We start from the raw sequence: 27,259 nt of genomic DNA, 5'->3' as shown, positions 1-27,259 counted from the left end.
AGAGTGTTCCTCATCGCCTCTCAAGTCTCCCAAGCCAAAGAACTCGCAAATTGGGCCTCCAAAAACCTACTGCAAAAGCTTTATGTACCCCTTTCTCTTGCCATTTCAATCTCTCATTGGCACCTTCCTCGATTGCCATTCCATTGGGTGTATCTACAATACATTGGTGCTGTGACTTTTGTGTGGGGTAGACAAGTGTGTGGAGAGACACGGTTGGCAATGACATATTTGCAATGTTGTCAACATATCTGCGATGTTGTCAACAGAGGACAAGTTGGATGGCAAAAACTATCCTCTCTAGTCATATATGATGCCAAAGGGCTATGGCACGTGATTGTTGGCATTGAGGCATGCCCTGCCTCACCAATACAGCAACAACAGACTGCAGCAACACGTGGTTCAGATATAGAGGACTCTGATAGCTCCACCTGCTCCTCCTACTACGGAGCAAGTCAGATGGGATGGGAGGGATGCACAAGCACATGCTTTGCTCGCTTTGTCTATGAAGCGGGCCATTATTCCGCACATTCATTCATGCAAGACTGCCCAGCAAGATTGGGATGCGCTTGCAATGCTTTACCAGATGCGTAATGAGCCACGCATTGCCTATCTACGCAAGCAATTGGAGTCCGAGCACATGAATGAGTATGGATGTGTTTCTTACAAGGATCAAAGATTTCAAAGAGCAGCTTGCTAGCATTGATGAGATCTATCCAAACACTTCATTGGTGCCTACAGTTCTCAATTCATTACCAGATGCTTACCAAAGTTTTGCCTCTATTGATGAAGGGTAATCCTAGTGCCCTCTCTTTTGTTAGAGGCTTTTGTTGCCAATCAAAAAGGCAAAGGCAAGCCTCTTCACAAGATGGCTAGAAGCCAAAGTCAGATTCAGCCCAGTCTTCTGACAAGCTTATCCAGAAAGGGACCGAGAAGCCAAAGAATAAGGGTAAGTACAACTATTGCCGCAAACTTGAGAATTACATAAATGAATGCAAGAAGAGATTGTAGAAGGAAAAGAAGAAAGATTCAAGCATGTCTGTGGCTAATGCATCAACGCGTAGTACTGAGAAGGAGTCACCTAGTTACGCACATGATGATTGGGCTTTCAATGTGCATTGTAAATAGGATCCTTCTAAATAGAATGTATGCTTATCAGTAACAGATGCACATGTTTGGTACTTTGACAGTGATGCTAGCAACCACATTACTTCTTTGCATGGTTTATTTGCCTCCCTTGAGTCTTTTCCTCATCGAGTACAATCACATGTGCAAACAACTCCTCGTATCCAATGAAAGGAGTTGCAAAGGTTGTGCTCACTGCTACAAACGGTGGCACAATCACTCTCATAAGTCTTGTTTGTACCTAGCATTAAAAAGAACTTGTTGTCACTCTCTGCCATTGCTAGTGCACGTCTAGTTGTCAGATTTGTAAATGATAAATGCACAGTTCATCATCGGAGTAATGGCGATACCATCGTCACTTTGGGTACATTATGTTATGGCCTTTATAGGCTCGATGTATATGAGAGGTTGTCACATGATGCTTATTCAATTACTTCCACGTGCTATAAGTGACACAGAGCTATGGCATGCCCGCTTTGGTTACTTGAATTTTGGCAGTTTGTTGTGCCTTAAGAGGCAAGAAATGGTGTCAAAGTTACCACAGCTTGAGGTCCCCAGCAAACATAAGTGAGGGGTGCAAAACATAAACACACAAACACAACAGCATTTCATGTAATCGTACAACACCATGAACTATTAAAACGTAAACACAACCTACTTGCTTAACTTCAGACTATCGATTCAATCACTGCATAACAGAAAATTGATCCTGAATTCACGATAATGTACTTAAGCATGGCAATCCTGGCACACTTATTGTAGCCTCCTGTAAAAGGTCCGAAGCTCACCTGCAATTTATAAACAGCATGTTCCTCGCCACTTTTATCCCATTCTGGATTCTCTTCAAACAGGTACTCAATCAGCATGCCAAACTGCAATTGTTAACCAAACCCTCCTTAGGTAGGTAAAAGAAGTGAATTAAAAACAATTATGTACCCATGAGTTATTCAGGTTATTTCCCAAACTCAAACAAAAAACAAAGTGCAATGTTGACCCCATGAGAGTCTACTCAAAAGGCTTCAACTCATTGATTTCATCATGCTTAGAATAGATTATGTCATCCCTACTGACGTCGTCAGTGCCCAAGAGTTCATGCATTAAGGATGCCACCATCATAAGTTCCACACATTTCTAAAACGTGTTTCAGAAACATTTTGTATGTTCCATATTTTTCTAAAACGTTTTATGCATTAAAAACTGTATAAAATGCTTGGTTTAGCTCAGTATATATAAAAAATACTGTTTTTCAGCATGCTAACGTCAACAAAAGTCCAAAAGTGGTGCAAATAAACTACATCTGAATTAGCAGACCACAGAAACATCTTGATTCAACAAATTTTTAAAAAAAGCTCATGATTCATAACTCATGAGAGCTTCGGCAATCCAGGGAGTAAAACAACAAGAAAAGTTGAAAATAAATGCCCAAACCCCACCTTGGAAAAAGGCCCAAATCTGCCATGCAATTGGGCAGCATGTGACAGTAGTGTGTAGTGTAAGGGCAGATCAAAGAGCAGATCACGAAACAAGGTGCAGAGGCAGGCATGCCCAGGAAAACAAGCGATATGCATGGGTTTTTCGAGACCAAACATTTTTTCACCAAATAAAAGACAGTGTAAGATGCATGTTTCAAGGAAAGAAATGTTTCAAACATACTTCACATTGTAGGAAATGTATTTCTATGCAACTATGCTCACCATAGTAGTAGATAAACCGTTGAACTGAGTTTCTATCACTTTTCCAAGGGTGAAGAGCAGACTCAGCTATAATGAAGGCTAGCACTAACACGAGAACTCAAGCACACATACTCGCACACAGTAGCTGGTTGGTTGTAAGAAACATGTTTCTATGCAACTCTGGTCACCACAGTAGACAAATCATCATAGATAAACCATTGAACTGAGTTTTCATCACTTCTCTGAAGGTGAAAAGCAGACTAAGCCACGATGAACGCTAGCACTAACGAGAACACACTCTCACATTGTAGATGATTGGGCAATTGCACCACTTTGGATAGAAAGAATTGATATAAACTAGCTGAGTGCAACTTGGAAGAAGACTTGAAAAGAAATCTGCATGTCCACTAACACAGCAGAAAGGTATACCAAACAAGAAAGATCTTTTATGCCATTAAGATTAAGGCAGACCAAACAATGTTACCAGCATAACTCGACAATAAGCACACCATACCTGGGTACCCCAATCTCCAACATGGTTTCTTCTGAGGACTTCAACCTTGCAATACTCTAGCATTTGTGATATAGAATGACCAATAATTGTTGACCGCAAATGGCCAACATGCATTTCTTTTGCTATATTTGGGGAGGAAAAGTCAACCACAGCCGTTTTCAGTCGAAGATCAGGTGCCCACGTGCCTACCCCGTCAATCAACATTTTGTAGATCCTCTGCATATAAATGTACCAAACCAATAATATAATATCAAGTGCTTTTACCTTATAAAAGTTCATCACTGAAATGTGCACTTTTTTTTTGTGAAAATAGATGTCTAAAATCACAATCTGTGATAATTAAGGACCAATTCTGTAATATACACTGATACATCATGCCAAGTCATGAACCCCAATTATGTGCACAACCATAGAAGAACTTTTCTCTAGAATGCCTCATTAGCTCATTGATAATGCCAATGTTAATATAATATACTCCTCCATGCTGGTGGAGTAAAAGAAGGGTGTCTACAGAGACCAAGACTTTACAAACCTGGCATGTGCTAGTCAGTCTACAGTATCATTTCCAATTCTCTGAGTTATGAAAGACACGTGCTACATCCAGACTCCAGGGACATTACCACCATTCTCAAAGTTCTTGGGCAATCAAGTCCAAAAAAAAAAATCTAAAACAAGTGAGGAGAGAAAGAAGGGTTGAGAGAGAGAGAGAGAGAGAGAGAGAGAGAGAGAAGTAATGTTATTAACATCTAATGTAAGGCCACAAGATTAATGAGACAATGGTAGTCCATCAATATAGATCCATTGTGCACAACAGCATGCAGAAGAAAATCACAACTCACGTGTGTGTGTGTGTGTGTGTGTGTGTGGATGAATAATAGTATTTGGAGAGAGGACTGCTCGCGAACCCTACCAGCCTGCTGGCCATCGACCTCCTCTTCTGCAGCTTATCGTTGGCCGTCACCTGCACCTGCTGAGCGTCGACTGCTCTTGCTGCCGGGTGGCCTCCCCTGCCTCACCTCTGCTGGAAGGTTTCATAGTTGCTGCCTCTGGTTCTGTCCAGCCTCAAGGCTTGCGTGTGTGTGTGTGTGTGTGTGTGTGTGTGTGAGAGAGAGAGAGAGAGAGATATAGAGATTGTGTATGTGTGTGATCATCGGATGCCCTCTGCCTCTTTGCCCCTGCTGTATGTGTGTGTGTGTGTGTGTGTGTGTGTGTGTGTAGAGAGAGAGCTCGCCTGTGTCTGCTCGTGACCTGGCGTTTTCGCCAGCGGTCCATCTACCTCCTTCGCCAGTGACCTCAGTGTCCGCCTTGCACTCGCGTGGGAGGGGGGGGGTGCATGCGCATGCACGTGCATTGTGCTGATAGGCTCCAGCCTGTTCTTGCCGTGGTCATGTGTGGAGAGTTTCTCCGCTGCCTGCTTCTGCTGCACGGTGCACCTTGGGTCGTCACCTGTTTTTTCTCTTCTGCAGCTGATCTCCTCCCATCTGCCACCTCTGCTTCAGCACAACCTCTAGGCTTGTCTTCGTGTGTGTGTGTGTGTGTAAATTTAGACCAATGTATCCTCATGTAGTGCCACGTGTTGCACCTACCTCCTATCATTGCTCCAGTTATGCCAGCACCAGCTCTGCTCACGGACCCAGTTGCTTTTGCACATGCCTTGGGAAGAGCGGTAGCAAAGAGCATAGCGCCTCTTGTGAAAGATGGCGGTCGACATAGCAATGGAAAGGCCGCCAAGATACCAAGCGAACTCATAAATTCATTGGAGATGGCGATCCTCGAAGACATTTGGAGGTATTTGATCACGTGTGTGAGGCGCTAGGAGAACGAAATGAGGTTTCCAAGACCAATGGCTTTAGTCTAACATTAGACACTAAGGCTGGGGATTGGTATAGAACTCTCAAGGTAAGGAACGCTCGAACTTCACCGCGCTTAGGAGATTGTTCTTAAAGCAATTTATGCACAAAGGAGCCTGTGTTCGTGTTTCTTCATGGCTGATTCTAGCAATCAAGTTTACTCTCGTCTCGTGAAGTAATAAGCAACTATGTGCAGATAAATCGGTCAATTCAAATATGACTTTCTCCTAAAGGGCAGTTTATTTATGATGTGCTTACTAAAGATTTTGTGAATTAAAAAAAGCCGTGGAAACATCCAGTGCCTCAGCATCACTATGACATTCCGGTGCCTTCAATCGTCACCCCTCTCAAGCGTTTTTTCTGAAAATGCAGTAGTGATTTTCTTCCTTGGAAAAATGCCTCAAGCTCAAGAAGCGGCACAGTGGTTGAAATTAAAATTTGCAAGGGGTTTTGTTGATGGGTTGTACTGGGTCTCTCATGGTTTTTTTGAAGTGATTCTCTTAGATAGCATACATCGTACTACACTTTTCGAAACGTTGCCGTTGATGTATGGCACACAGATGATGCATGTATTGCCCCGGTCACCTAATAAGGACTATCACAATGCGATTAAGCATGAATGCCCAGTGTGGGTGGAAATGCTACACTTCCCACAGGAATTCAAGGCTCATCTCCCATGCATAGAAGCATTGCTGGGTAAGGTTATATGCCCTCCTACATCCACAAGAAATGGAAATCATTTTTGTATTCTGTGGGATACTAATAAACCCACTATCCCTCACAATTCTATTGGGGTGGGCAAACCTGGAATCGGGCCTTTAGCCATTGGCAAAAAATATTTTGAGCTTTGTGTGTGGGGATTTCAATAACTCCCCCACAGATGATGACAACATATCGGGCCTTTAGCCATTGGCAAAAAATATTATGAGCTTTGTGTGTGGGGATTTCAATAACTCCCCCCCAGATGAAGACAACACTTCTCATGCATCTCATATGCTAGTGAATGAAAGAATGGCAAAATTTCATTTTCCAGATGATGCTAATGATATGTGGTTGGCCAATATGGTACATGTACTTGGATTTACTTTCAAACATAATGTTGTCAATCACTATTGAGCTCATCTAGATAGATGTTACATGCTTAACGCTCGGCAATATGATGCATTCAAATTTCACATGCAAGCTATGGGTGGATTATGCTGCCCAACTATCTGATCATCTACCTTTATGGATGGACTTGTATTTTCAAATGCCTGTCCATGAACCTCCATTGCAGCATCAACGTTTTTTGATTGTTAACAACAACTATCTTACAAATAGCATACTTCAAGCAATGGTGAAGGCTGCTATTTCGCCACTTTGGGGTCAACTGTTAGAAGATCTCGATGTAACTTGGCATCGCTTTGCTCTTTGCATACAAACTATTGTTGCAGACTGAATCACATCTTTAAAAAAGGGCGGAGGGTCGTGGTATCGTGTGGTGTGGCGTGTGGCGTTTCTCTCCGTGGGCTGGCTATAGGAGTTGTATCCAGGCGCTACATGTTGTACGTGGGCTGGCTGCAGGATCAGAAGCGCACATGTGGATATACATGGGCTGAGCAGGTGGCGTACAGAGTTTCAGGTTGTTGCAGAAGGTGGGTTCGCGCTGCTGGGTGGCGACCCTGTTGGGCTGCTGTTGTGCGCACCTCCTCGGCTGCTGTTGTGTGCGACTCTGTGTGGGCTGTACAGCCAAGCAGGACTGCAGTTGTCGCTCATGCTGCTGTTGTACAGTACTGCTGCAGTTTCAAACCATGAAGGCGTCTTCTAACGGCAAGGATACCCACACCAAGTGCGCCTGACTTCTTGGCAGCTCGATGTACTCTTGCAACACAGGTGGAGTGCAGCGTGCGGTTATTGGACGTGAGGAAGCAGGCCATGCCGTACTGGGCTACACGGTGTCTCTTGGTAATCTCAATGGTGTTGGGAGGCTGCTAAATACTTTTGAAGGAGAATAGAGATAGGCTTTTCTCTTTCTCTCTCTCTGGGTTATGGAAAAAAGCACAAGTTATTGCTATGGAAAACAACCCTGGCTTTGGCACCGTGCTTGGATGGTTTATCTGTCATGGAAACAGGACATTGGTTTCAGAGAGGAAACAAGACTTTGGTATCGAGGAAACAGGCCTATGGTTTATGGGGTACAGGTCTTTGGTTTATCGGATGCAGGTCTTTGGTTTCATGTGGAAAGCATGTCTTTGGATTCATGTGAACAGGTTGTAGTTTCTGGAGGTTACATGCAAGCTGTGGCTACAGGGAAGGACATATGGTTTGGTACAGCCCTACTACTATTTGGAAAAGGGTTTGAGGGATCCATGGTAGAGATGGAGAAGACCTTTTCAAGCACGGAGGTGTTGTACAGGTGTGCCTTCTCCATGGTATGTTGTGCTGTAATAACGAGTTCTCTTTTTGAAACCCTGGGTGAAACTATAAGGGATCCTATTGGTGGAGGATTCTACAAGTGGTACTTTGTACTCAAACTTTGATCAAGTAAAGAAATACCACAAGGGGTGCCACTGCATTTTCGGGCCAATCAATGTCCGTGTACTATTTGCAGGAGCACTCTAGCTCCCCCTGTTTATTTTCCTTTTCCACGTCCCCCTGGGTGATGAAGTGTTTTGTGTGCGAGTGTTTGTTTCACCACCCGTCAAATTTTTGAAGGCCGGTTTCATGGTTCCATTGCCGGGATATCGTCTACTTTCTCAAGGAGGCGAGCCCGTGGTTGTCACATCAAAAGCTTCTACATGAGGAAAGTGAAAAGGAAGTGCAGGAGACAGTGCAGGATTGTGTGTTTGCCTATATGAGGTGAAGAGGAAAAGCTAAAGATGAAGCTCAGAGAAAAGACACCAAGGACGGGAAGTGGTCAACCACGAACAAGAAGCAGCTAAAGTGTTATGGTGCAAAACATGGGTTCGGAAGGCAGCTTCTTTCTATGTTTAGAACTGGTGATCTACTATGCTTCACCAGGGGCTTGTGCTTACCACTTGGGTGGAGTGCAAGCAGGTTTTGGGTGCCTGTGGATGTATCAGATGAGGCTCAGATGGAAGTTGAGGAACTTGATGCGTTTCTTATTCCCGAGCAGTTACAGGCACATAAGAAAAGAAGAGTACAGGGTAAAGTTTCCCGTTGCTATCCTGTGAAGTTCAAGAACTGTTCACCGATGGATCCGAAGTGGATGGAGGAGGGTGACTTAGCAGACACCTTAGGTATTGCAGCTTTATCTTGATGCCTTTGAGTTGGAGCCGACTCTTGTTACGGCTCATTCAGGTTCAGTAGAACTGGAGTCTGGAGCATTGCCTGATGCTCAAGAGGGGGGTAGCACCTCCACTCCCTTGTTACAGACAGACTCAGTTTTCATCTAGAAGTCGCTTGGTGACATCTTTGTATTCACCCGAAGGTACTGAGGCTGACAGTACATCTGCTTATGGGACTTCTATGATATTGTGTACTAGTCACATCAGATGGTAAAGTTGGGTATGGTTCACAGTCGGCCGCACCATGAACTATAACTTCAACTATGGATGGTTTTTGCCTTTGGAACTAAAGTATGACTGAAGAAGATTGGGACATTGATCTTTGTCATTTGGTTATGGCTGTTCTTGACCACAGGATCATGTCAGAATATGCAGCGGAGATGATGACCAAATCTGGGAACACAAGAGCAAAAAACGCAGGCAGAAAAACAGCACAAGAGAGAGACAGATGTAGGCGTGTAACTCTGCTCTATATACACAAGAAGATCCCGAGATATGATACAAATGAGGTATGGGGCTGAGGACCTATATATACTCCCCTAGAGGGCAGTCGGCCAGCATCAGGAAAGCCCACGACTGAGAAAAATGTCCACGACTGCTGAAAATAGCAGTCGGCCAGCTACAGATGCCTCCGCCTAGTCAGAACAAGTCGGCCAGCACTCTGACAGCCCACGACTGATGTAGATCCAGTCGGCCAGCTTCAGAGTGCTCCTGGCATCACCTGGCAGCCCTCCCAAGCCTCAGAAAAATGGGAAAAAATAGGAGAAAAATGCGGAGAGTGGGGAAAAATGGGAAAACACCTCATAAGGGCGGGCACACCCACAACAAAGGCCCTGGTGTATAAATCTAGACAGGAGATGACTTCTAACACCCCCTCTCAGCTCCTGGCTGTGTAACCAACCACTGGGAGTTGGGGTGCCGCCTGAGCAAATCCTGAGAGCGACTTCGTGAAGAGGTCCACCGTACTGTCCTCCGTCGAACAGAACTCCAGCAAGATGTCATCAGCAACAATCTGTTCACGAACAAAGTGCCTCTGGATGACCAAGGGTTCCTCCAGTGGAAGCCCAAACCTGCAATGTAACCTCCTCCTGCTCCGTAAAACTGCTCCTGGGGCATAAGTAAATCTCCTCGTGTCCGGATCTCCTCCCCAAACCGAGTCACTCCAACCGCGGAGTCGGACTCCATCCAGCAATCCCCCTCCTGTGTACAAGAGTCCATGATCCTTCGCATGCTGCAAAAACCACAGGAAACGCAATCCTGCCTCACAAAGAGACATCTGCAACCAAGAGCTCAACTGCCTCATCAGGAAGCTCCCGTCCAATCCGGTGTCCATCAACCAGATCCATGAACCATACAGCTTCTGAATCTTAGAGACATCACACTGCTCACAAGGATCAACACCTGTTACGGTGCACAAACAAGTCCTGGAAACCTGATGAAACCTGTCAACCACCCCCTCTAAATCCGGAACCACAAAGCCTGGAGAAACCACCTCCTTCTGCAAGTAAGCACCTGCCACCTGCCTGGCTTTCCGAAAGGTCCCCGTGGAAAGAACATCCTCAACTACTGGAAGTTCTATGTCCCGAACACGACGAGACATCAAAGAATAAGTGACCTGTTCAGCTTCCTCTGACTTCCGAACACAAGAACTACCAACCTCAGTACTGGAAAGTTCCTGCCAACTGCTGCTATCTACTGGTACGCTATCCACCATCTGGTCTCGGAAAGCCCGCACCTGCAGCGTATCCACACCTGAGTAGCTATTACCAGACTGCCACTCATCACAATCCTGAGGACCTGGAAGAGAGAGTGATGAAAGCCTGTAGACTCCATTCTCCACTCCACCTTCCCAAACCACTTGGCCTGTTGCTTTGTCCCGGAGAGCAACAAAATGCTCATCAAACTCCACCCGTACGCCAGTCGTGCAAACCTGATGCACTGACAACAGATGAAAACCAAGTGCCGGAACATACAACACCTGGGAGGAATGCTTCCCCCCTCTGCCATCGGGAACTATCTCCATCCTGCCCTCACTGTGAACTGGGATAGTGGACGTATCACCAGTAAGAATATGACCAGAAAGCCTGCAGAGATCCTGTAAACCGGAACGAGAAGGAGTCATGTGCCTGGAAGCACCACTATCGAGAATCCACTCCCGAGTATCCGTTGCGGAGAAGAGCTCCTCCCACGTGATGGTGCTGAGCCTGCCACTGGTAATCAACGACGAGTAAAATGCTGAGTACGAAGAGGGCAAATGTGACAGCAACGTGATGGCCATGTCCTCTGACGATATCTCCTTCCCAGCCTGGAGAACTTCCTACTGAAGAGCCTGCAGCTTGTTAATATGCTCCCGCATTGTCGACGACTTTGCAGGGCTCATAACCCGCATCTGTACTTCCAAGGAAATCCTCTTCATGGGCGATACCCTGTTATAAAGTGAGGCCAAATGCTGCCATATACCTCTGGCCAGCGTCATGTGCTTGACATGATTGATTACTTGCGGTGTGCAGTTGAGGAAAATAAACGAACGGACCCTGGCGTTGACGCGATCCCACATCTGCGTCTGGGCCTCCCGGTCCTTTCGGGTTGACGGTAACTCCCCTTCCTCTACTTCCGGCCGTGGAACACCAACAACGACGAAATCGGCGAGATCGTAGGACTCCAGAACGGATTCCATCATCACCTTCCATATGCCGTAGTTGCTCCCGTCCAACTGACGGTCCACCGGGAACGTGGGGAGAGTCGGAATCTTCACGTGTCTCTCGGCCATCTCAAACAGATCTGCCATAGCGGGGATGTACTCTGAAAAGGGTGGGTGGGTGGGAACAAAGAAGAACTGATACCTGCAAGTGGCTGTCCAACAAATCAGCCCGCCTTCCTCTTGCTTCTCCTCTTCCCGATCAGCCCGAAACAGTCCACCAATCAGCCACAAAACAGTCCCCCTCTTGCTCACACAAATCCCAAGACCTATCTAGAGCCTAGGCTCTGATACCATGTCAGAATATGCAGCGGAGATGATGACCAAATCTGGGAACACGAGCAAAAAACGCAGGCAGAAAAACAGCACAAGAGAGAGACAGATGTAGGCGTGTAACTTTGCTCTATATACACAAGAAGATCCCGAGATATGATACAAATGAGGTATGGGGGCTGAGGACCTATATATACTCCCCTAGAGGGCAGTCGGCCAGCATCAGGAAAGCCCACGACTGAGAAAAATGTCCACGACTGCTGAAAATAGCAGTCGGCCAGCTACAGATGCCTCCGCCTAGTCAGAACAAGTCGGCCAGCACTCTGACAGCCCACGACTGATGTAGATCCAGTCGGCTAGCTTCAGAGTGCTCCTGGCATCACCTGGCAGCCCTCCCAAGCCTCAGAAAAATGGAAAAAAATAGGAGAAAAATGCGGAGAGTGGGGAAAAATGGGAAAACACCTCATAAGGGCGGGCACACCCACAACAAAGGCCCTGGTGTATAAATCTAGACAGGAGATGACTTCTAACAGATCAGTCAATTGGATATTGAGATGATGCTATTTGTGGCGTTGGTCTCCTTTGGAATGGCATGGTTTGGTTGAGCTCAAAGGCTACGGCAACCTGAGCTAACACTTCGAGACTCTATGAAGGGCATAAGTCTTGCAAGCAATCCTAGAGTTGGTTTGGTTCATAGATACATGGATCGAACTCTATTTGTGCATGTATACATACAACTTTTGAGGTATTATTGTATTCTGGTGCCATTGGATTCTGTTACCATTGAGAATACATTGGGTAATACTCTGGATTGTGTCGTGTGATGCATGTATATTGGTATGATACATCAAGTACTTTATTATGTTCATGGATGCCTCACTGAGTGTGACTCCTGTGGAATAGCCATGAGACATACGTGGAAAGTACTTCGTGGATGTATAGTTTAGATGCATTGAGTGCTTTCATATGCTCATGTTGTACCATCAGTCGTGGGTCCTGCAGAATGTCCATGGGTACAAGGCTTGAGAGCAACCCTTAGACTGTTATTTTGGAGTAGGTAGAGCATCTTGAGAAGCATATTGTTTGCGAATGCATATATGTGTCATGCATATGTTTGTCATATGTAGAATGATGCATGGTTTTGTTTTTGGCTAACACAGGTTACGTGTTTTCACTTGGTTTGACTTTTGCTGCAGATTCTGAAGGAACAAGCAAGAGTTGTTTGTCACTCTGATGTGACAGTGTCGCTATTTTGTCCAAGATGATTGTTTCATCACCCAGATGCACTAGAGGGGCATTGCTTTTGTCATATGGGGAATCTTTGCTCATACAATGCCTTACTATGTTATTGAGTGCAATCGAGGACTAGAGCATATGTTTGTCATATGTAGAATGATGCATGGTTTTGTTTTTGGCTAACACAGGTTACGTGTTTCCACTTGGTTTGACTTTTGCTGCAGGTTCTGAAGGAACAAGCAAGAGTTGTTTGTCACTCTGATGTGACAAGGATGGAGAAGACCTTTTCAAGCAGGGAGGTGTTGTACAAGTGTGCCTTCTCCATGGTATGTTGTGCTGTAATAATGAGAGTTCTCTTTTGGAAGTCCTGGGTGAAACTATAAGGGATCCTATTGGTGGAGGATTCTACAAGTGGTACTTTGTACTCAAACTTTGATCAAGCAAAGAAATACCGCAAGGGGCGCCACTGCATTTTGGGGCCAATCGGTGTCCGTGTACTATTTGCAGGAGCACTCTAGCTCCCCCTGTTTATTTTCCTTTTCCAAGTCCCCATGGGTGATGAAGTGTTTTGTGTGCGAGTGTTTGTTTCATCGCCCGTCAGATTTCTGAAGGCCGGTTTCAATGGCCATCAAATAGTTCAAACAAATCATATGGTAACGCATCTTGGATACCCAACATTGGGATGGGATATGATGGTCGAGAAGGCGGCACAATGGATACTGCAAAGGCTCAAAGCAAAACTTGCTTATTGGAAGCTATCTACGTGGCCCTTGCATGTGAGATTACGCTTTGTACAATCAGTGATCATGGCTTGTGTTCAATTTTACTTGCCACTGCTTGTTTGGAGAAAGAAAGATTTGCACACTTTCATGTCTAAACCTTTGGAATTGTTATGGAGGACTAAGACCCAAAAAAAAAAAAAAGCATTGAGAGTGTTGCAACGTGATTATGTTTATTCGCCAAAGATGCATGGTGGTTTGAATATTCTCAATATTCACTACCATGTTTTAGCTCAAAAAGCTACCATAATTCTAGTGTTCTTTCGGCAATGCGACTGGAAAGTTTGCGCTGGTCCTCTTTGTTTACAAGACCGCTAGCTATGCAAGAGCCACGTAAAGCATGCTTTTTGGCGTCCTTGGGTATACGCACGCTACAAGATGTTGTGGATGAAACAAGAAATGTGCTATCCTTTTCGCAGGTGTGCAGTGAGCATACCTTGGGTTTGCATAATAGACCGATTTGAAGGAAGATTAAAAAGTTATTGCAGCCATATGAAACATTGCCTGGACTTATTGAAAATGATAGGCTGCATGATTGGAAAGTGAAAGTTGCCCTACAACTGACAATGCTCGGGGATTACATTTGGATAAGATAACTACAACTAGCATGTACAATCATTTGCTTTCACCAACTTGGATTCACGGACATGGTACACTCTATGGGGTATGCAAAAGAGTGAAAGATGGTGGAAAAAACACCTCTCAGGTATATGGAAAAGTAAGCTACTGTGATATGCAGCGGAAGTCTTTGTATTGGGAGATCCTGTCACACAAATGCTCACACCGTCTTTTGTATCCTAAGTTTCGTGAGTTTAGCAATCCATTTCAATACTTCAAACTTTAAAGAGATGAGAGAGAGAGATATGATAACTGTACACCAGATTGGGTCCCAAATTACCCACTGAAGGGCCCCCTATCTCGATAACGAGATAGTATTTGCTTTATTTCTTTAGAGAGAATGACTGTGGACTGTAGATCTCGGAGAATCGGAGAGTGGCTGATCTGTACACTGCTGTAGAAACACCTCGATGACCTGATCTCGAGCCTATGCACTCTTCCCAAGGGCATGAGGAAGAGCTGCACACCTGAGGCTGAGAGAAGAAGAAGGTGGACTGTTCTACACTATGTTAGAATGCTGAAAACACTTATGAATGCTATGTTACCTTCACCAGATGACTGCTGCATGTATGGATGATGCACAGAAGGCTGGACACTGCTGTAAACTGTGGATTCAGGGCTGGAAACTGCTGTGGACAGAAACGCAGGTCTGTAGGGAAGCTGCTGAACTGAAACGCAGAGGTTCTGGGGTTGCTGGACAGAAACGCAGAGGGTACTGCTGCTGCTGGACAGAATCTGCAGGGGTACTGATGCTGCTGGACAGAAACGCAGAGTACTTCTGTACGGCTGGACAGAGTCTGCAGGCGTTGAATTGAGGCTTGACAGTGTGCTGAAACAGGGCTGATTTGATGCTGAATCAGGGCTGCTTTGATGCTGAAAACAAGCACCTAGGGCTGACTGAAGCAAGGGAGTTCTCAAGGGCTGGAGAAGCAAGCTTATGAGCTCCAAGGGCTGGATTAGTCGAGGGCTGAAGGCAATGATGCTCCTAGGGCTGAGGAGGAGAGCTCTTAGCACAATGAAGACTGAATGAGAAACTAAGCCCTATGCAAGCCTATTTATACTAACTGGAGGTTGGTCATTTAATAAAGTTTATATTTATAAATGCCCAATAATGCAAATAATGCTAAATAAATACTATTAAATATGGAAAAAATACCAGATAAATCCTAGTAAATTCCCTAAGGCTTCTGGGATGTTCTAAATGATGCACAAGCATATGAATGCATATTATGCAGGATGCAGAGTGCTTTCTGATGCAAACCCTAAGGCTTCTACTAACTCTACATGCATGAATGATTCTCTCCAAGTGGGTTAAGGGACTTGACTGACTGACTGACCCACTAAGGCTGAGGAATGACCTACGTAGCTCGTGCCTGACTTATCCTGGACTGAGGATGTACAATGGGATCACGGCGTACGACAATTATCATCCTACTGGGTTCTAAAACTGTACAACTGTTGCACTTCTGATGATGAGCCATCTTGTCACCATGCACTAAGTGCAGAGTGCATGTGACATTCCCTCCTGATTAGCTCGGCAGCAGGTTCATGGCTTCCAAGTAGTACGCCAATAACTGGGGTACGCCTGGAAGAACTCCTCGTCGAGCCATACGGCTTCGTGGGTGCCTCGATCTCGGAATTTCGTATAGAACTGACGAATCCGTCGACCGGAACCATGCTTCCATCGATGAAGAAGGATCTGCTCAGGCTCAATAACTTCTGCCTCGTCTACCACGTCTAGCTGCTGTTCATCTGAAACATCAAACACTTCTGGACCAACATATGGTTTTAGCCAAGAAACATGGAAAACATCATGCATTGTCCAACTGGCAGGCAACTTTAATTTCATTGAGACATCACTTATCTTCTTAACTATTGGAAAAGGGCCAAAACTACGGAATGAAAGCTTGGGACAACGTTTGCCCACTTGTTTCAATCTCTGCTTCATGATACGCAAATAGACCCAATCCCCTTCCTTGAAGTGGACATCTCATCTAGACTTATTTGCCTGTTTGCTATATGCTTCCTGAGCTTTGGTCAAGCGGTCTTTGACTGACTCAATGATCTCGGAAAATGCTTCCGTGGTTTTATTAGCCTCTAAAGATGGAGACACCATTCTCGTCAAAAGAGAAGAAAAACGGCGACCAAAGGCTGCTTCATATGGAGTCCGTCCGACACTGGATGAATGAGTGTCGTTTAAGATAGCTTGGACCAATGGAAGATAGTGCTCCCATTTGGACTGGTGGTCATGACAGTATGACTTGAGGACATCAAAGGCCAACTGGTTATAAATTTCTGTCTGGCCATCTGTCTGAGGATGGAATGCACTAGGCAACTGCAACTTAGTTCCGAAGTTTTCAAATAATGCCCTCCAGAAATGCGAGGTAAACTTGGAATCTATGTCTGATGTTATGGTGCTAGGCAAACCACAAATTGGATACCAATGCTTGAGAAACAGACGGGCTACGTCCTCGGCTGTGGCCGTATGCTTGCATGGGATGAGCATGCAGAATTTACTAAAGCGATCCACAATGGTAAAACACTGAGTGTTACGGGATCCAGTGGATGCTGGTAGAGGCCCTACAAAGTCCATAGATATGTCGATGAAAGGTCCGTCGGGAATAGGCAAAGGTTGCAGTAAACTTGCCTTCTTTGTATGGGGAACCTTGACTTTTTGACAAATCTTACAAACTTGTACATGTGTATAGACATCACGCCTCATCTTTGGCCAATAAAAGGACCGTTCTAATTTCTCGAGGGTACTGTTGATACCCCTATGTCCTCCAACTAAGGAGTCATGGGCATCGTGGAGAAGAGCGGAACGCTTTTCCCGAGTAACACAGAGACGGTTCTTGTAGAACAACCAACCATTCTGTACTGAATAGTGGCCAGGCTCAGAAGTGAGGACCAAACTATACTGAGTACCAAACTCAGGGGAGTCGACATATTGGTCTTTCATACTATCCAAGTCCTTCCTCGTGATTTCGAGAATGGTAGCTTCTTGGACTGCCTGGATGCTGGACTTTCGACTGAGAGCATCTGCTACGGGGTTATGCTTACCAAGGATGTATTCAATCATACCTCCAAACTGTTGGAAGATTTGACTCCACCTGGCCTGTCGATCACCACTGGGCACTTAGCATAGTCTGAAGCCACTTAAGTGCTTGGTGGTCTGTTTTCACTGTGAAAGCCTGTCCATAAAGAAAAGGCTTCCAATGTTTGAGCGCTGTGATCACACCCAAAAGCTCTTTGTCATATACCGAATAATTATTTTCGGCGACATCCAACTTTCTGCTATAATATGCCACGGGTCTATTGTCCTGCTGGAGGACTGCACCTATGGCTACATTGTTGGCATCGGTGATGACCTCGAAAGGTTCGTCGCATGATGCTAACTTTAATACAGGTGCTTCTGAGGCAGCTTTCTGGAGTGCACGGAATGCATCGAGTGCCTTACCTGTAACTGAGACTTTCTACTTGCGAGTCTTCACCCCCTTGAGCAAGTCGGTAAGAGGTGCTGCAAGGTTGGAAAACTAATGGACATGTGTGCTATAGGCCTGACAAAGACCTACGAATGAACGGATTTCTTGGGCGGTCTTAGGAATGTCCCAATCTAAGATCTCCTGAACCTTTGATGGGTCCAGTCTAATCCCATCGGAACCGATGATGTAGCCCAGATACTGAATTTCCTTAACACCAAAGATAGACTTTTTGGCGTTTATGTAGAGCTGGTTATCTCGCAAAAGTTGCAAGACTTTCTCCACATCTTTCTCATGCTGCTCCGCAGTGGCTAAGAAGACTAGTATGTCATCAAGAAATATGAAAACACACTTCCCAATGTGGACTGCGAAAATCCTAGACATCATCTTATTGAACGTTGCTGGTGCATTTGTAAGCCCAAAAGGCATGACTACGAACTCGTAGTGACCACACTCTGTCTGAAAAGCTGTTTTTGGAATGTCAGCTTCAAAAATGCGGACCTGATGGTAACCACTCTTGAGGTCGATCTTAGTGAAAAACTTAGCACCGTCTAAACGCTCCAAAATGTACTCTATCCTGGGCATAGGAAACTTATTCTTGATAGTGAGTTTGTTTAATGCCCTGTAGTTTACACAGAGGCGTGCAGACTTGTCCTTCTTTTGGACAAATAGGATAGGTGCAGCAAATGGGGAGAAAGAAGGCCGAATGAATCCGGCTCGGAGAAGCTCAGATAACTGCTTTTCTAACTCGCCCTCTAAAGTCTTGGAAAGACGATAGGGAAACCTGCTAGGAGGATCTGATCCAGGGACCAAATCAATGTGATGGTCCTCAAGGCGAGAGAGTGGGAGACTGGGCGAGAGATCGTCCCTAAGCATAATGTCCTGGTGTCTGGATAGGAGGTCTGCTAACTAAGGGACTGAAGATGTAAGGGATGCTACTAATGAGGGAGGGACTGTTTGAGCACGAACATAAAGGAGTGATCCTTCTGCTCCCTTCCGGATAGCTCGTCTGGCCTGGAGATGTGAAATCAATGGAATGCCAAGAATGCTTCTATCTCCCCGAATCATGACACGCTCATGAAAACCTTTACAAATAGTAAAAGTGTCCTGCCCCCAATTGGGAATAGGCTCATACTGACAGAACCACTGAATTCCTAAGATCATGTCACACCCTAACAGAGGGAAGACGATGAAATCTCGTTGAAATGAGGCCTTCTGAACTTCAAAGGCAAATTGCTATGCCTTCTGGGAAATGTGGGTGCGAAGACCAGGTGTAAACCCGTCCACATCCAGTTGATATGGGACTAATGTGCAGTTCAATTTATTAGCCAACTGGGGAGAGATGGCGTCGTCAGAACTACCCATATCGAAAAGGACTACAAACTGTCGGCCCTAGGCAGAGCCATAAGCTCGGATGAGGCTCTTCTGAGCAGCATTGCTCTCACCCTCTTGCTTAGCATCAAATACCAAGGATGGCATAGGATGCATGGAAGGTAAAAGTTGAACTGCATTTGAGGTAGTAGGCGGGGCTGGAGGAGCTGGGGAGGCTGTGGCAACTGTGGCAGAAGGAGCTTTGGCGGCTTGTGCCGCTTGCCATTTGTGGCAATCCTTCTTACCATGCCCTATAATATGACAGAAAAAACATCTATTTTCTGACTGGTACTTCCTTTGCTCCTCTGGAGGAAGATAACCTCCAGTAATGCCTGCTTTAGCCTTTTCATCAGGGGTTTTCTTAGGTTCTTTATCCTTCTTACCCCCTGAACTGGAGCTATTACTGCTGTCCTTCTTAGCATCTTTAGAAGATGCATTACCTTTCCCTGTCTGTGCAGCAGATTGCTGCTGCTGGGGTTTGGTACTGGACTGAGATACCTGCTTGGGCTTGCCCCCGTTAGGCTTCATTTCTTCATTCTGAGCGAGAGTCAGAGCCCGGTCATATGTACTTGGTTCAAAGTTACGAACTGTGAACCGAATGTGAGTCCACTCCACGAATGAATTGCTCCATCTTGGCCTGCTCAGATAACCCTAACTGCTGTGCTAAAGTAATAACCTTACCGAAAAACTGAAGCACTGGGGATCCATTCTGTCGGAGTCCATAGAACTCGTCTTTCAGACCGGTCATGTACTGGGACGGGAGAAATCTAGTCTTCAGGTCATGGACAAAGATGTCCCAATCAAAGGCTGTGACACCTGTGGCCTGGTCTGTATGAATACTAGACCAATGCTGCCACCAAGTGACTACCTCACCAGTGAGATGGGGAGCCGCTAAGTGGACTTTGTCTTGTGGGTCTGTGATCCTAGCTAAAGGAAAATGAGCATTAAATTGATGAACAAATTGATTAACTAATGAATGATCACACTTACCATCATACTTACTGAAATTTGGTTGACTGCGAATGATGGTGGTTGATGCTGCTGGGGGCTACTGGCTGGTGACACCTACGACTGGGGAGACTGAGGAGAGTTGCTGATACCTCAAGTGTATGGCCTCCTTTTCCCGTTGGTGTTCGAGTAACATACGTTCTCGATCAAGCTCACGTTGGTGTTCCCGAGCTGATGCTGCTAGACAAAAACGCAGAGTACTTCTGTACGGCTGGACAGAATCTGCAGGCGTTGAATTGAGGCTTGATAGTGTGCTGAAACAGGGCTGATTTGATGCTGAATCAGGGCTGCTTAACCGAAGCAAGGGGTTCTCAAGGGCTGGAGAAGCAAGCTTATGAGTTCCAAGGGCTGGATTAGTCTAGGGCTGAAGGCAATGATGCTCCTAGGGCTGAGGAGGAGAGCTCTTAGCACAATGAAGACTGAATGAGAAACTAAGCCCTATGCAAGCCTATTTATACTAACTAGAGGTTGGTCATTTCATAAAGTTTATATTTATAAATGCCCAATAATGCAAATAATGCTAAATAAATACTATTAAATATGAAAAAAATACCAGATAAATCCTAGTAAATTCCCTAAGGCTTCTGGGATGTTCTAAATGATGCACAAGCATATGAATGCATATTATGCAGGATGCAGAGTGCTTTCTGATGCAAACTCTAAGGCTTCTACTGACTCTACATGCAGATTCTCTCCAAGTGGGTTAAGGGACTTGACTGACTGACTGACCCACTAAGGCTAAGGAATGACCTACGTAGCTCGTGCCTGACTTATCCTGGACTGAGGATGTACAATGGGGTCACGGCGTACGACAATTATCATCCTATTGGGTTCTAAAACTGTTCAACTGTTGCACTTCTGATGATGAGCCATTTGTCACCATGCACTGAGTGCAAAGTGCATGTGACAGCTACCTATAAAACAAAGATTGTTTCTTTGGCGTTGTTTAGTGGGTGTCCTCCCTGTTGCGAAGATGCTTACTAAAAAAGGAATAGCTGGAGCCACCTGCTGCAGATGTGGAGCTCCTTCTGAAACTGTACCACATCTATTATGGCATTGTTTGGAGACAAGGGAGTTTCTTCAAAGATTGGCCGATGATATTATATGATGCTTTTTCCAAGCAGGCAATATGGAAAACAATTCTGGATATTTAGGACTGGTGTGCCCAACTCTCCTAATTTTGATGTTTTCTTTCTATGAACTAGATATTGGGCTCTATGGACAATATGGAAGATGAGAAACAATGCTATGTTTGGGCAGATGCCTCTAGAGACATATGCTTCCTTTAAGATGAATTTGCGACAATCCCTCCATGACTGCTTATAGTTGGAGGATATTTGCTTTTAGCCAATTTGAGATTTTTTCCCACTCCTAAAGTTCTTTAAAGATGGCCTTATCTTGAGTCCATCTCTTATATTTTACATAAATCATTGTTAATAGAAGCATGGTTTTCACCCAACAAAAAAAGTGTGTGTGTGTGTGTGTGTGTGTGTGTGTGTGTGAGAGAGAGAGAGAGAGAGAGAGAGCTTCTTGAATTGTGGATGTGTCCATGATAAGTACGGGGGAGAAAATGGAAACTCACTTCTTCAATCCATCTATTCGAAAGAATAACATTGACAAAACCAGGGCCAGCAACGCTTGTCCTCTCAATAAGGGGAGATGATGGTAAAGCTTTCACAATTCCCTACACAAGCAAATATAATCATCCAAAAACTTCTGCAAATCCAAAACGTTTATAAGAGAAGAAAGCTGAAAAACCATAGCAGGGCAGCATAACAATGGGTAAATTTAATAATGAGCACTTCTTAGGTACTCTCTACACGCCGACAATTCAACTTGAATTTGCCTTCTTTTCTGTTCCCATTTTCTTTGTTTTTGCATAAGATTTGTATATTTTTTATTTTAAAAAAAAATCAGCTCATCTCAAAAGAGTAAATGCGACAACAAAAGAGTACCTGTCCAACTGCATTAGGACTTTTGAACTCCGTGGATTTCCCTTTGATCTTCGACCAGATGCCCATCGCATTATTGCTGAGAGAGAATAAGACAATAAAAGAGTCCTGATTCTTTTCACCATAGCAAGCATGCCCAATGTCAACAAAGAAACACACCATTGGTAGTCCCCAAACTTGTTTGTGCAAGCAGCCACCAAAGGCTCCATTCCACCTTCTTCTGGAAACAAAGATGCCAAGGCCTCTCTCACTAAAGCAGCAAGTTGCTGGCGCGCAGGCGCACAGCTGGCAGCAGCCTAAAAGGTTTAAATTAAGCATTGGAAAGCTTGTCAGCACAGTGGTCACAGAAAAAAAAAACAAGTTGCACATGCAGGTAAGATCCTGCTAAGCTTCAGAGTAGTCTCTAACAGCTCCTTGACAAAAAACAAACTAGGGGACTTCACACGAATCACCCTCCTAGCAGTTTCCAAGTTTGCATAGTAGTCAGTGACATGACCAACAAAAGTGTACCGCAATCAAATTAAGACACCTGCTCATATGTGGCCCTCTGGCAGAACCGGCATACTTAGCATTGCATTGAAAAATTCAAACCTCTTCCTTATGCAATAGAAATAGCGTACCACTTCTCTGCCATTGCTTGCTTCAGCAGGAGGGCTCAGATCACCTGTCATTGCCAGATATAATCTGCAAGAAAGAGCAAGCCTGCTCTGAAAATGAACCTGTGATGTAGGGCTATAGGTTAAATTGTTTTTCTGTAAGAGGAAAAGCTTGTGCCAGCCTGAGGTTCTCAAGCAAGAAAGGGAAGACCCTGCAAAACACAGTTAAATGTAACTTTGCACGCTATAGCCTTTAAAAAATGAAGAAACGAGATCTAAATCAGCCCGTTAACACACAAGGGAAGGAACCAGTGCTCATATTGAGCCTAAAACCATATTATCCCTGAATAACATAAACACTGAATTCCACAGCCAAGCACACTTTGGAAGCAGACCTAAAAGTCAAACAAAATGATATAAATAGTAGACACCATGGCCATACAGGGTAAAGAAAGAGTACTCATTGCAAACCTAAACCCATGTAAATCCATGAAAGTGAGACAGAAAGCCAAAAGTGGAGAACTTGGAGATGGAAATCGACATGTGAACAATGAACAGGCTAAAGAAGTTGCAAGGCGAGATTCAGCCAAACCACACAGCCCCCTAAAAAGAGGAACCGCGGAGGTAGAGCCAGAGAACCTCCGTAAAGCTAGATGGTGGGTGGCATGGCCACATAAGGTAAAGAAGAGTGGTCTTAAACCAACAAGTCCATGAAAATGATGTAGATGTTGCATACAAGGTAAAATGAGTGCTCAAGCCACTTTCACCCATGAAAATGATGTAGATACTGAACATCTTGGTCATATAAGGTAAAGAAAGGTCATCAAACCTCATAGGCCTGTGAAGTTGGATGCAGTTGAGAGTCGACATACTGGAGTGCTCATTGCAGGCATAAAGCCACCTTCATCCAAGAAAAGGATGTAGATGTTGAATACCGTAGCCATACAAGGTATAGAATGAGTGCTTATTACAGAACTTGAACCATATAAGTCCATCACGGTCCATTACAATGATATAGAAGTTGGACACAATGGCTATACAGGGTAAAGGAAGGGTGCTTGTCGCATACGTAAGACTAGGTAGATGCCAACACACAAGTTAAAAGGGTGCTCATTGCATCCCTCAAATGATGATGCCATGGCCATACAAGATGCTCATTGCAAGCCTAAATTGTAAGCCCATGAAACTGATGTAGACATCGGACGCCATGGCCAGAAGTGCAGACCTCAAATAATGTAGCCATGGCGAAACAAGGTGCTCATCGCAGGCTTCAAATGTAAATCGCTGGTTGCAGCCCTAACATGATGTAGCTAAGGCCATACAAGGAGCTCATTATGTAGCCTTGGCCATACACGATACACATACAATAGAAAAACACAGTGCCCCCCTTAATCATGCAAAACCCATGAAAATGAGACAGAGATTAAAAAACTGGAAATTTAAAAAAGTGGAAGAGGGGATCGATTTACCAGAGGGTATGGCGATGGCAACAGGCGAACGTGAGAGAGGGTGGCAGAGTATTGCCATGGAAGGCAAGCTATGGCAGAGAAGAGAAGAAGAAGGATTTAGGGTTTGTACAGCATCGTACCTTGAGGCGTGTCTGCGTGAGAGAGTGCGTAGCTGCGGCTGCTGTTGTGTTGGAGGTAAAAGGTTAACCTTCTCCGAGTTAAAGCTCGCATTGGTTCATTATTATCGTCATTATGTTTTTACAAGTCGTGTCTTAATATGGTTTAGAAGTTAGTAAAATACCGTGTAGATTTTTGTCCATCTCCCCAAGTTATTGACATCTAAGGAGATATGCACATTTGGTCCAGTGTTCGAAAAAAACCCGGGTATAGTGTAATTTGCACTTGCTGATTTTAAAATTACCTTCAAATTTGAAACTTAAGGATACAAAAACCTGCATATTTTGAGGGGTTGTAGAACAAAAACCTTCAAAATTTGAAAATTTTCTTTATAAATAATTTCACAATTTTTAGATGAAGGTTTTTTACTTTTTAGGAAAATAGTTTTTTTCGAACACTGATTTGGTCCCCTATAGCACATAGGTGGGAGCGTAACACAGTGGCGCTGATGAGTACATGTGCATTTATGGGCAATCACTCAACAAAACGTCATGCCTTCATGTAACCACACGTGGACCATTTCTATGTAACTACAAACTAGACATCCGGGGTGGGGTGGGTAACAGGGAGACCCTACCTTTGCAACCCCTCTTCTCCCACCTTTGCTCCTAAACAAGGGGCAAGACCCAACCTCCTACGACCAATGCATGCTACTACGATTGCTCTTAAGGACTTTGCCCCATGATTTCCCTAGCTGAGGTGAGCTTCTCACTCAACAATCTTGTGCACGCTATTCTCTTTATTCTATTGTATTCTCTATATTATGATGTGTGTAAACCAATTTAGGGCTTTGTGAGATATGGTCATGCATGCATGTCTCTTTAGTAAATGAGTTTTTTTCTGTATGTTTCTTAAGTTCAGTAGTTTGATTATTTAGGGTGTTAGGCATCGATTTAGGGTTTGGGACGTTTGCTACCTAGGCAGAGGTGAGCTTCTCTTTCAGGAATCTTATGCATGCTGGTTTAAGGCTTTGCTTTTTTTTGTAAGAAGAGTGAATTTTCATGTGTCGTCAAGAATTTAGGGATTTTGTTAAGGTATAACTAATTAGGTTATCTGCACAATTAGGGATTTCCATTAATTCCAAGTGCAAAATAGTTACTTTCCAATAGATTGCTTGCCACTTCTCATTGGATAAGAAAGGTAACACAATTGAAACCATTAATGAGATAAGCATGTGATGGATATTCCAACAAGGTTTTGACCTGAGGGCAAATGATTATGCATTCCTAGCAGCCATGTGTTCCCCTCCCGCATCTTGTTGGAATTAGGGTTGCAGGAATGCACACACAACTTCAAGAAGATGAGGAAGCTTGAGCACAACACAGTAGTGTATTATGAGTGCCAAAAATGAAAGATAACAAGCCCTAGAAGATAATGGGCGTATATACAATGCACGGGGGAAAAAACCTCCTAGTGAGGGAAAAAGTGCCCCGGCGGTCCTAAGTGTGTTCACACACATCACTACTATAATATGGTAACAAATCCCCCCTGGAGTGATGCGGTGAACAAGAGCTAGCACTCATGTATAGGGAAGTGTCTAGCTATGTGGACGAATCCACAAAAGGGAGTAAGCCCAAAGCTTTGCGAAAAGCTTCGAACTTCTCACGAGGCAGAGCCTTTGTGAAAAGGTCTGCAAGGTTATCCTGTGTTGGCACATAAGCCAAACTGATCTCTCCTGCAGAGAGTCTCTCCCTGACATAATGGTAGTGCACCTCAATGTGCTTCGTACGAGCATGGAACACTGGGTTCCGCGCAACTGCCAATGCGCTCTGACTGTCAGTGAAGATGGTGGTGGCAGATGGCTGCCCAACACCCAAATCAGCCATAAGGCGTCTGAGCCACACACACTCAACCGTAGCTGTGAAAGCTGCCCTGTACTCAGCTTCACAACTAGAAGTGGCCACAGTAGGCTGCTTCTTGCTCAACCATGATATGCATGAGCTTCCAAGCATGAAGCAAAAACCACTCGTGGACACGCGTGTGTCATAACAACCAGCCCAGTCAGAATCTGAAAAAACATGTAAATCTGGCGGCAATGATCCCCCCTTGGGATAAAACAACCCAAGATGCCGAGTACCACTCAAATAGCGAAAGATACGCTTCACTGCCTGCCAATGCTTAATGCCTGGGCTATGCATAAATCTGCTCACCTGTGAGACTGCAAACTGAATGTCTGGCCTCGTAATGCATACATAAATGAGGCAACCAACAGCTGTCTGATAGAGTGTGACATCAAAGTGATCTCCAGCATCATGAAGACTCAACTTCAAACCTGTCTCCATTGGAGTAGCAATAGGCTTGCAGTCTTCAAGGCCAAATCTCCGCAACAATGTTTCAATATACTTTGTCTGACACAAAGCAATACCTCCATCACACTGCTTAAATTGTATCCCCAAATAATGATGCAAATGCCCCAAATCTGACATCTCAAAAGAGGCATTCAAATCAGCCTTAAAATCAGCAATATGACTCTCATTTGGTCCTATGAGCAGCATGTCATCGACATAGAGAGCAATGATTAGATGTACACCATCCACACGTTTAACATACAAAGTGCTTTCTGTTGGACTATTCTGAAACCCATGTGCAGTCAAATATGCATGTATTTTTTCATACCAAGCTCGTGGAGCTTGCTTTAAACCATATAAAGCCTTTTTTAACCTGCACACTTTGTTTTCCTGCCCTCTTTGAACAAAACCACGAGGCTGCGATACATACACCTCCTCATGCAAATCTCCATTTAAGAACGCAGTCTTTATGTCCAGCTGATGTACATTCCAACCATTATGAGCTGCTAATGCACAGATGCTACGAACAGTGGTCATACGACATGTGGGAGCAAAAGTCTCATCAAAATCAATGCCCTTCTCTTGAGCATAACCTTTTGCAACAAGCCTAGCCTTATGGCGATCCACTGTGCCATCAGGCTTACGCTTCAATTTGTATACCCACTTAGTGCCAATGGCCTTCTTGCCAGGGGGCAAGTCACATAAAGACCATGTACTATTCTTCATAATAGCATCGTATTCTGCTTGCATAGCAGCCATCCAATTTTCTGAACTTTGTGCCTCATCAAATGAAACAGGCTCACTTTCATCGCACATACTAGAAACAGCCAATGCATAACAATCTGACGCATAAGAGGCACCATGAGAGCCAGAACGAGTGCGACTAGACA

General features: G+C 44.6%; 1 protein-coding gene across 5 annotated transcripts in view; it reads right to left on the bottom strand.

The window, feature by feature from the left end:
• LOC147604968 (arginine--tRNA ligase, cytoplasmic-like) overlaps positions 1–24,193 on the bottom strand; it is a 61,662-nt gene extending 37,469 nt beyond the window's left edge. The window contains exons 1-8 of one of the 5 annotated variants that reach the window (XM_086794034.1): positions 24,045–24,120; positions 23,286–23,357; positions 22,481–22,668; positions 22,020–22,156; positions 21,864–21,939; positions 21,491–21,592; positions 3,310–3,525; positions 1,911–1,994 (exon numbers count right to left, since the gene is read on the bottom strand). In XM_086794034.1, the coding sequence (XP_086650160.1) occupies positions 1,911–1,994; positions 3,310–3,525; positions 21,491–21,592; positions 21,864–21,939; positions 22,020–22,156; positions 22,481–22,531 (666 nt within the window). In that variant the 5' untranslated portion in view covers positions 22,532–22,668; positions 23,286–23,357; positions 24,045–24,120. Of the gene's footprint in view, positions 1–1,910; positions 1,995–3,309; positions 3,526–21,490; positions 21,593–21,863; positions 21,940–22,019; positions 22,157–22,480; positions 22,669–23,285; positions 23,358–23,925 lie in introns of all 5 variants that reach the window. The other 4 variants (XM_086794035.1, XM_086794031.1, XM_086794032.1 and 1 more) reach the window with 4 other exon arrangements.
• Positions 24,194–27,259: the final 3,066 nt, after the last annotated feature.

Source organism: Cibotium barometz, chromosome 60, assembly GCF_041138505.1.
Source record: "Cibotium barometz isolate CiBa-2024 chromosome 60, ASM4113850v1, whole genome shotgun sequence".
Classification (NCBI taxonomy): Eukaryota; Viridiplantae; Streptophyta; class Polypodiopsida; order Cyatheales; family Cibotiaceae; genus Cibotium; species Cibotium barometz.
Note: the sequence above shows the minus strand (reverse complement) of the source record. Positions and strands in the feature narration are given on the sequence as shown.